Source organism: Salmo trutta, chromosome 35 (genome assembly GCF_901001165.1).
Source record: "Salmo trutta chromosome 35, fSalTru1.1, whole genome shotgun sequence".
Classification (NCBI taxonomy): Eukaryota; Metazoa; Chordata; class Actinopteri; order Salmoniformes; family Salmonidae; genus Salmo; species Salmo trutta.
The window spans coordinates 5,333,095-5,343,758 of record NC_042991.1 but is presented as its reverse complement, the minus strand read 5'-3'; the positions used below and the strand labels follow the sequence as shown (position 1 = coordinate 5,343,758).

General features: G+C 49.5%; 1 protein-coding gene across 9 annotated transcripts in view; it reads right to left on the bottom strand.

The window, feature by feature from the left end:
* LOC115174483 (1-phosphatidylinositol 4,5-bisphosphate phosphodiesterase beta-4) overlaps positions 1 to 10,664 on the bottom strand; it is a 135,134-nt gene that overhangs the window by 16,206 nt on the left and 108,264 nt on the right. For 8 of the 9 annotated variants that reach the window (XM_029733040.1, XM_029733039.1, XM_029733047.1 and 5 more), the window contains 12 exons: positions 9,794 to 9,904; positions 9,381 to 9,522; positions 8,850 to 8,934; positions 8,043 to 8,167; positions 7,128 to 7,179; positions 6,074 to 6,176; positions 5,664 to 5,828; positions 2,640 to 2,844; positions 1,178 to 1,266; positions 612 to 765; positions 439 to 491; positions 124 to 189 (listed from right to left, as the gene is read on the bottom strand). In XM_029733040.1, coding sequence (XP_029588900.1) covers positions 124 to 189; positions 439 to 491; positions 612 to 765; positions 1,178 to 1,266; positions 2,640 to 2,844; positions 5,664 to 5,828; positions 6,074 to 6,176; positions 7,128 to 7,179; positions 8,043 to 8,167; positions 8,850 to 8,934; positions 9,381 to 9,522; positions 9,794 to 9,904 — 1,350 coding nt within the window. The remainder of the gene's footprint in view (positions 1 to 123; positions 190 to 438; positions 492 to 611; positions 766 to 1,177; positions 1,267 to 2,639; positions 2,845 to 5,663; positions 5,829 to 6,073; positions 6,177 to 7,127; positions 7,180 to 8,042; positions 8,168 to 8,849; positions 8,935 to 9,380; positions 9,523 to 9,793; positions 9,905 to 10,664) is intronic. The other variant, XM_029733046.1, reaches the window with a different exon arrangement.

Here is a 10,664-nt window from a genome sequence, read left to right as displayed (position 1 = left end):
AGACAACAGTGGATGATGAAAGGAAAGACCTCTCTCCTTCTCTCTCTCTCCATCAATGTGTGGACCACAGCATGAATGACCTGGGATCTGTTAATAGAAGAGCTTCCTAAAACACCAACCCACCTTTGCATGCTTCTTCTTTAAAGAGTTCAGATCTTTCTGCTGCTTCTTAATCAGTTTAAGGTACGTCTGAGGAGAGGAAAAAACGGATGAATGAAACCAGACTGAACTGACTAAATCAAAAGGACAGCGAGCTAAAAGACACAGACTGTGTGAGGAATGACAGCGCTGCCTCCCCCCCCCCCCCCCCTCTGTTTCTCCTGCAGGATCACTAACTGATGTTAGTGAATAAACTAACAAACCGCAGAACCACTGGGAAAAGTGCTGTGGAAACCATAGGAACTGTGACGGTTACGGCGAGAGATTAGCTAGTCTTACCTTCATCTGTTTCAAGTCATCAATGTTCACATGCGGCACGAGGGTGTTTGTATCTACAAAGAGAGAAATGGAAAACGTCTCGATTGTACCAATGCTAGATCTCAGATTGTGTGTGTGTGTGTGTGTGTGTGTGTGTGTGTGTGTGTGTGTGTGTGTGTGTGTGTGTGTCGTACCCTTCTTGGTCTCCGTGGTGTTGTTCTGGGCAGACTTAGAGGACTGAGCCGGGTCCGAGCTGGTCTGTGGCGTGACGTTGGTCTTCACGTTGGCGCTCACCTTCCCTTTCTTGTCGTTCTTCGAACTCTCGTTTGGCACGTCCGCTATGTCACTCTGGAGAGAGGGAAGGGAAGAGGGGGAGGTGGAGGAGAGGGAGAGAGAGAGAGGCAGAGAGAGAGCGTCTCAGGACTACGGATAGAAATCTTTCTCACGCACTTTGCAACAAACAAAAAAGTAATCACTGCATTTCCATATAGATGTCGAGACTGAGCGATATTTTACCTTTTCGCCTACCCCACCCTAAGAACATTTTATTATCCAGGGACCTTACAAGTGACAGAGCTCGGTAACTACTAAGACTACTAAACCAGTAGCCAAAGCAATTCAACATACGCCAACGTAAGACATCCCATACAGTGATGATATACTGTATGCGCTGTAGCAAAGAATGGAACAGCTGGCTACAGTGGGTACACAGTACGAGGCTAACAAAACCAAAAGCGATTGATGAAACCGGTGTAGGTACCGTTTCAATCCCCAGAGCTCTCATCTGGTCCGCTCTCTTCTCTGCTATGGACAGGAACTTCTTTGGGTCCGACAGGGCGTCCACGATGGCTAGAGAGAAGACAGGAGATTCATCAACACGCTGGACTTTACTAGGGCCGGGACGATACCGGGCATCGCGATACTCGTCGGTATCGTGGCCAGGAAACAAAACACAAAGCGGATTTCACTTCTTTATGAAAGACATGCAAAGAGTAGATACTATGGAAACCTACCGCAAAAGACGGAAAATGACGCCGGCTCTATTTGGACAATGCTTATGGGTTGTCGTCATAACGACTGCCCGGACCATGCCCCTGGGATTGGCTTAACGACTAGTCAATCTTGTGGATCTCCATGCCGGCGTCTGTCTCGAAGTGGCTATTACACTAGCTCTGCTGCCATCATCATTTGCTCTGTGTCATTACTTCTGATGTAGAATACACTGGAGGTCAGGACACCCTGAGGGAAGGAAGGAAGGAGGGAGGGAAGGAGGGAGGGACACCCAGTTTGTGCCCTTCCCTCCGTCTCTCCTCCCTCTTTCTTCTTCCTCCTCGCTTTTCTTCCCTACCTCTCCCGCTTTTCTATTTCTCCTCTGTTCACCTCCCTCTCTCCTTCCCTGTTCTCCCTCTCTCCTTCCCTGTTCTCCCTCTCTCCTCCCCTGTTCTCCCTCTCTCCTCCCCTGTCTTCCCTCTCTCATCTCCTTCCCTCTCCCCAGATCCTTCTGCATACACTTCAGTATCTACTATGAATACATTGAATGCAGATATAAATTGGACCTTGTGTGTGTGGTATGAAAGAGATAGACAAAGGACCAGCTGAGGAAGGGACAATGGAAACGCATGTTCTCAGCATGCGCACGCACGCACGCACGCACGCACGCACGCACGCACGCACGCACACACACACACACACACACACACACACTCTATGGGCTAATAAGGTCTCCATTCTCAAGTGTTTATAACTGAATAATATAGAGGTCAATAAAGTTCAGTAGCACACATCTGTATTGTATTTAGGCCAATAAGGGTTCACTCACACACACACACACACGTTATGTTTTTCTATCCTCGTGGGGACCTACAATTAATTTACATTCAAAATCCTATTTTCCCTAACCCCTAACCCTTACCATAACCCTAACCATAACCCTAAACCTAACCTGTCCACTAACCCCTTACCCTAATTGTAACCCTAACCCCTAACCCTAACCCCTAAGCTTAAAATAGCTTTTGTCCTAATGGGGACGTGGGAAAAGTCCCCACGAGGGACAATTTTCCTTATTTTACTAACCTTGCGTGGGCATTTGAGGATTTTAGGTCCCCAGAAAGGGAAGAACCAAGCCCCACACACACAAACACACATTCACACACACAGCGTCTTCTGCCCCTAACCTACGTCTGTGTATTAGCAAGTTCGGGTGTGTCTGTGTGTCTCCTCACCTCCGAAGCCTTCGGGTACGTAGGTCTTGAGTACTATATTACAGAAGACAGTGGGTAAAGACAGAGGCTTGTTCCCTTCGTTGCGTAGAGAGATGTGTCTGTATCCTGCCTGTAGACCCTCCAACGGTAGAATCCTCTGACCTATCAGCTTATTATTGTCATCATACACAGCTATGCGCAGCACAGCCAGGTCTGGTAAAATAACCTGGGTGAGAGAGAGGAGGGGAGAGAGAGGGAGAGGGGAGTGAAAGGGAGAGGGGAGTGAGAGGGAGAGGGGAGTGAGAGGGGAGAGAGGGAGAGGGGAGAGAGAGGGAGGGGGAGAGAGAGGGAGAGGGAGAGAGAGAGGAAGGGAACAGAGAGAGAGGGAGAAGGGAGTGAGAGGGAGAGAGAGAGGAAGGGGACAGATAGAGAGGGGGAGGGAGGGAGGGAGAGAGAGAGTGAGGGGGAGAGAGAGGGAGAGAGGGGGAGAGAGAGGGAGAGAGGGGGAGAGGGAGAGGAAGGGAACAGAGAGAGAGGGAGAAGGGAGTGAGGGAGAGAGAGAGGAAGGGGACAGAGAGAGAGGGGGAGGGAGGGAGGGAGAGAGAGAGTGAGGGGGGGAGGGAGAGGGGAGAGAGAGGGAGAGAGGGGGAGAGGGGAGTGAGAGGGAGAGGGGAGAGAGAGGGGAGTGAGAGGGGAGAGAGAGGAAGGGGACAGAGAGAGAGAGGGGGAGGGAGGGAGAGAGGGAGAGGGGAGAGAGAGAGGGAGGGGAGGGAGAAAGGGAGGGAGAGAGAGGGGGAGGGAGGGAGGGAAATAGGGAAAGTGGGAGGGGGATAGAGAGAGGGGGAGGGATAGAGAGAGGGTAGGAGAGAGGGAGGTAGGGATAGAGAGAGGGTAGGAGAGAGGGAGGGAGGGATAGAGAGGGTAGGAGAGAGGGAGGGAGGGATAGAGAGAGGGTAGGAGAGAGGGAGGGAGGGATAGAGAGAGGGTAGGAGAGAGGGAGGGAGGGATAGAGAGAGGGTAGGAGAGAGGGAGGAGGGATAGAGAGAGGGTAGGAGAGAGGGAGGGAGGGATAGAGAGAGGGTAGGAGAGAGGGAGGGAGGGATAGAGAGAGGGTAGGAGAGAGGGAGGGAGGGATAGAGAGAGGGTAGGAGAGAGGGAGGGAGGGATAGAGAGAGGGGAGGAGAGAGGGAGGGAGGGATAGAGAGAGGGTAGGAGAGAGGGAGGGAGGGATAGAGAGAGGGGAGGAGAGAGGGAGGGAGGGATAGAGAGAGGGTAGGAGAGAGGGAGGGAGGGATAGAGAGAGGGTAGGAGAGAGGGAGGGAGGGATAGAGAGAGGGTAGGAGAGAGGGAGGGAGGGATAGAGAGAGGGTAGGAGAGAGGGAGGGAGGGATAGCGAGAGGGTAGGAGAGAGGGAGGGAGGGATAGAGAGAGGGGGAGAGGGTTCAGATGAATTCCTTCTTCACTAGAATGAGTCAGAGTATGTACAGCAGAAACATGTTAGGAGGACTGGATTTTCATTCAGCACTTTATGTAAGAGACACACACACACACACACACACACACACACACACACACACACACACACACACACACACACACACACACACACACACACACACACACACACACTGAGAGACATTCGCAGACAGATACAGAACAAAGATGATAATAGTATATACCCAGCAGTGATGATAATACTGTAGCTAGGCTTTATACTGTAGATGTTTAGAACAATAGCCCATAGACAAGGACATTACAGAACCATCAACTCATCAGCAAGTACACATACACACACATCCAGGGAATGTGTGTGTGTGTGTGTGTGTGTGTGTGTGTGTAGAATGCCTTGCATTTGGAGATAAGAGAAGAGCGAGGGAAAGAGAGGGATGAATAATAATGGAGGGAGAGAGAAGGTGAGAGATAAAGGAGAAGAACACTCGGGATATGGGTATAACCTGTGTGTGTGTGTGTGTGTGTGTGTGTGTGTGTGTGTGTGTGTGTGTGTGTGTGCGCATGTCTAAACATGTGTAATTGTCTGTGTATAAGTGCGTGCAACTCTGAATGTATTTTTCCAGCACTGTGTGAGATGGCCCTCCTGATGTCAGTGTGTGTGTGTGTGTGTGTGTGTGTGTGTACGTCTCCCGAAGCACTGCGGCAGCAGGCTGTGATTGATGGTGTGTGTTGGAGCTGGAGTCACAGTCATGGCTGAGAGACTTCTTATTCTGCTGAGAGCAGCACTATCACACACACACACACACACACGCGCCCGCTCACAAGCACACGACCAGCCAGTCTCCCCCCTCATATTCGTACCCCCCCGTTCTATTGTTCTCCACGTCCTTCTCGCTCTCCTTTTCCGTTCTACCTTTCTCCTCCATCTCTCCTTTATTCTTTCTTTTACCCTCTTTCTCCCTGGTTCTCTCCTTTACCCTCCTACTCTTTTTTCCTCTCTCCCTCTTATCCTCATTCTGTCGCTCAGTGCACTGTGTATCTGTACCCTTCTCTTCCTCCATTTGCTCTCTTCTCTCTCTCGCTTTGTCCTGCCTTCTCTCTCATAGTATGCATCTGTTCCCCCTTCTCTCCCCCCCTCCTCTCTTTCTCTGCAGTAAAGGCACACTGAGTAGTTCTGAGTACCACAGGGACATCAGCTCCACCCCAATCAACCCCGACTCACCCTCCCTCCCTCCCTCCCTCCCTCCGGTGTTCAGCTCCAAGACAGTACCTACCAGCAAAGCGCCATGCACCTCCGTGAACTATAAGTTCTCTCTTCCATCCTATTCTATCTCATGTTTTCTGTTCCCTCTTTCCTGTACCTTTCTAAATACGACGCGTTTCCCCTCTTCTCTCCTTTCTTCTTCTCCATTGCCAGGCATTTCTTCAGTCTCTCCCCTCTAATCCCTCTTTCCGCCTCCTCCATGCTTCGCTCCGCTCCTCCTCTCTTCCACCCCTATGTCATCTCCCATCCCCTCTCCTCTGTCCCTCTATCGTCTTCCCTCCCTCTCTTTCTTTTCCTCTCCCATCCCTCCGTCCTCTCCTCCTCCGTACCTTCCGGAAGACGAAAGGTTCTTCGTTGTAGGCGGGGTTCAGGCCGTTGTTCATCACCATGCGCGTGCGGAACTCTTTGCGGATGGTGTCCGTGGGCAACCCGTACATGTCCACCTCCACGTAGGTCCCAATCTTCTTATCAGACAGGAACTGACCAGAGAACACCTGGGAGCATACACGTCCAGTCAAACAACAATACAATACATCTTCTAAAAAATGCGTTTCACTTTTTTGGCTATTCATTTTTTTTCACACAAGCGAGATTCAGGTTTCTATAATCTTCCCAGCACATCTATTTCTTCTCTTGGATTCTTCTTTATATTGTGATTATGTGCAGATAAACTACAACAAACGCCAACTACCTCCATCTCCCTCTCTGTCCTGTGAACTTTGAACCCCTAATCTCATACCTGTACACTGCAGGTAGCAGCAATGACCCCGTCCACAGGTGTCTCTGAGAAGGGGTCAAACATCCTGTCTGAGCGACGCATGAAGTCTGGCTTCAACAGATACCTGGTGGAAGAGAGCGGAGGGGACGGTGGCCAAGCAGGGTCAAAACACAAACTCCGGACTCTACGTTTAAACACTTTCTGTAACGCGCTAGTAGAGTGTTTCCAAGTGTGTGTGGTACAAGAGCCACGTCTAAATCGTGTTGTAGAGACAGCCTGATGCATAGCTAGAGGAACGGATAGGTGGTTGTACCAATGAGTACAACAGTGATCATTAGTGCGATATCGTTTGCATTAGGGCTCACACGGTTACAGTGAGTTAGCCCGAATCCTGATGACGGGATCCTAGCCTGCGTGTTCGGGAGTTGGGTTAGGATGGGAGACGCATTAGGAGAGACTGTGTGTGTGTGAGAGACTGTGTGTGTGAGAGAGAGAGAGAGAGAGAGAGAGAGAGAGAGAGAGAGAGAGAGAGAGAGAGAGAGAGAGAAGGCTCTCCGCCTTAACAATAGTTAAGGCGGAGAGTGGCATTAGAAGAAGCATTAAGAGATAGGGGTGTGTGTGTGTGTGTGTGTGTGACATTAGTTAAGGGTGAGAGTGGCATTAGAAGCACATTAAGAGATAGGGGTGTTTCTGTCATTACTGATCTCCTCCCATATGAAATATCTGACATGAGGGGTGAAAGCCTAGCCCCGGGGCAGAGGCAGAGAGAGAGGAGAGAGAGAGAGAACGGAGAGAGAAAGGAGAGAGGGACAGAAAGGACAAGAGGAGGAAAGCGGGGAGCCCCATCAGCGAGATAGTGGCATAGCGAGAGGAGCGCCAGCTCCTGCCATCTGATTGGCTCCGAGGAGGACGGTAGCTACGATCGCCGCTGGCGGCCACTAATGAGATGCGACACGCTTTAATTGATGAGCTTTCAGAGAGGAGAGAAAGGGACGGACGGACGAGGAGGGAGGGATGGAGAGGGGAGAAAGAGAAAGGAGGGAGGAAAGGAGCGAGGAACGGCAGTAACACCTACCCACAGGATCCATTGTACTCATACTTTCCCTGGTTCAACTGCATGGCCAGATCTGAGACAGGAGAGAGAGAGAGAGACAGGAGAGAGAGAGAGACAGGAGAGAGAGAGAGACTGTTTTTGGAGCTATTACAATGGAAATCACAGACGCACACACTCTTCTTGAAGCGGACACACGTTACGGCGACACAGACGACATTTTTCAGATCGATTCAATTCATTTGTGACGTGTTGATTTCTTCAACCACTATTGTTGCTGTTGCAAATCCCAGAGGGAGAGAGAAGAGAGGAGGGTTTTCCACCTCACTGCCATCTCTTCCCCCCCCCCCCAGCACTCAGCCCCCTCCAGCCCTACACATGCCCACTCACAGGGGGCCATATGTTCCAACCCCAATGCCCTCAGACATGGGGCAGCATCTGCTAACTACAGATGCTTGAATGTGTGTTTGTGTGTGTCAGTGAGAGACGGAGAGAGAAAGAGAGAGAGACGGAGAGAGAAAGAGAGAGAGCGACAAAGAAAGAGAGACAGAGAGAGAGAAAGAGCGACAAAGAAAGAGAGAGAGACAGAGAGAGAGAAAGAGCGAGAGAGAGAGGGAGAGAGAGAGTGAGACAGAGAGAGAGAGAGAGAGAGAGAGAGTGATTGTGTGTGTGTCTGTGAGAGCATGTGTGTTGTAGGGGGTAAAATGACTCACCATGAACAGGAAGCAAACACTACCTAGGGCTTGTGTGTGTGTGTGTGTGTGTGTGTGTGTGTGTGTGTGTGTGTGTGTGTGTGTGCGTGCGTGCGTTGCATCCCTCGGATTGACAGCGGCATAGGGTTACGCGAGGGGGCGTGTGTCGCATGTGAATCTGCGTCCGTGTTGTATTTACAGTATGAGCCTGTCTGCGCGGCGGGGTTAACATGCTCCAGTACAGTACCTGGGGTCTGGTAGTTAAGGGAGACCATCTGGCAGCCTGCGTTCCAGAAGATCTGAGGCATGTAATTACTGGAGTCCACCCTGCCTCCTTTAGGATAGATCCGGCTCATCTGACGCTTGTTGTAGCTGGACGCCGATGTTCGGGAACATAACGCTTGTCCACGTGCGAGTGGAAGTTGCGTGAGTGTATGTATGGTGTGTGTTCTGTCGGGTTGCACAGTACATACACCACCTGAGGTCTGGATGTTGAAACAGTGGTCTGTGTGTGTGTGTGTGTGTGTGTGTAGCGAGTCGAACAGACCACAGGCCTATTTTTAGAAGGTAACAGCTTGGGTCCTGCATTCCCACTGGAATGTGTGTGTGTGTGTGTGTGTATTCCCCATTCCAAAAGGCACATCGGTCTCTCCCCCAGAGGAACTTGAGCAGTTTTTCCACAGATGGAGACTTTAAAACAAACAAGGTGTAAGTACGGGATAGTCTGGCCCTCCCTGTCATGGCTCATATCTGTGTGACCTAAAACTGCTACAACACTTCAGATCTGGTCCACTATAGATACTGGTTTTGTTGCGGTCTAGAAAAATCAAAGGAGTCAGTTGATTTTAATGCAGTCATTCATTAAGATAAATAGTAGCATGACGGACTATGGGCCACTACTTTACAGATCAGGAAATATTGGACCAATGTATTTTTGGGGTTATTTATTTTTGGGATCGTTTATTTTTTGATGTTTTAATGTTTCTCCGTTGTGTCTGCGTTGTCTGTGGGTATTCGCATGCTGTGTGAGTGTTGACACTGGACCAAAGGATACTTGACAAACTCGATGGCGTTGGTCTTCAGATAACCCAGTCCCACTGACTCATTAAACGACGACATGTTGTGGTGGATGTTCCTCTCTGGAGGGAGAAGAGAAAGTAGAGTTACAATGAGAGTGAAGAGAGGGAGAGAGAGAGACAGAAAGGGAGAGAGAGAGAAAGAGAGAGGGCGAGAGGGAGAGAGGGCAAGCGAGAGCGAGAGGGCAAGAGAGCAAGAGAGCGAGAGGGCAAGAGAGCGAGAGAGAGATAAGGGAAGAGAGAGAGATAAGGGAAGAGAGAGCGAGAGAGAGAGAGAAAGAAAGAGAGAGATAAGGGAAGAGAGAAAGAGAGAGAGAGAGAGAGAGCGAGAGAGCATCTGATATCTCTGACACATCCAAAAGTTTACCCACTTCGCACAACTCTGAGGTTGCAAGCGCCATACTCCAACTAACCAGCATAGTTCTGGAAGTTCTACAAAAAGCTTTAAGTTGATCATAGCAAAACACACAAAACCAATTGATTCAGCATAACCCGAAATTGGAGACTACCTTCTGCGACGTCGAAGCTCTGGAACTTGACAGGCTGTGCGTAGTTAACCATGGCGGAGAGGTAGGGGTGGATGTTGGTGGTGGCTCCTACGTACGTGTACGAGGCTATCAGAGCCTCCTCGTCATCCGTCGTCTCCCCAGTCTACACAGGAGCAGAAAACACACTGTCGTTTTACACGGAACACACATCTGTTGTCTCCCGGTCCCCACTATGTACACAGAGAAGCCTCGAGTCTGAATAAAAGTACAGTCATTATAAAGCACAACGTTAGTTACACTCTCGTTATCGATATATACATTCCCTGTCCGGAGAAAGAGCTTTACAAGAGCTACAGGTCAGAGAGAAGGCTATACGCTCAACGGTAGGGAGAGGTTAGTAAAGAGAGAAAGAGCAGCTGAACCGACGCCCATACCTTCTTGTTGTTGTTATCCTCAGAAGCCTCGGAGATGTCTGTGGCGTCTGTAGCTTCTGTGGCCTCAGACATCTCTGTTGGATCCTCCTCCACCACCTGACCAATAGTAAACTGTAAACGATGGTGAAATATACTGTACCATGTGTGACACATACTTGTTTACTGTTCTATTCATGCTGGTAACCGGTTTATCATAGCAATAAGGCACCTTGGGGTTGGTGGTATATGGTATACTCCACTTCGCGTTGTGCGTACGAACAGCACTTAGCCGTGGCATATTATCTAATATACCACACCGCTTCAGGCCTCATTGCTTAAATATACAGTGCCTTCAGAAAGTATTCACATCCCTTGACTTTTTCCAGGTTTTGTTGTGTTACAGCCTGAATATAACATTTATTCAATTTAGATTTTGTGTCACTGATCTACAGATAATACCCCATAATGTCAAAGTGGATAAAAAAATATATATACATACGGTACAAATGTGCCTTGAATTCAAAATAAATCACTGACAGTGTCACCAGCAAAGCACGCCTCCTCTTCCATGCTTCACGGTGGGACCCACAGATGCGGATAATCCGTTTACCTACTCTGCGTCTCACAAAGACACAGCGGTTGGAACTAAAAATCTCAAAGGACAGATTTCCACTGGTCTAATGTCCATTTCTCGTGTTTCTTGGCCCAAGCCATCTCTTATTCTTATTGGTGTCCTTTAGTAGTGGTTTCTTTGCAGCAATTCGACCATGAGGCCTGATTCATGCAGTCTCCTCTGAACAGTTGATGTTGAGATGTGTCTGTTACTTGAACTCTGTGAAGCATTTATTTGGGCTGCAATTTCTGAGGCTGGTAACTAATGTACTCATCCTCT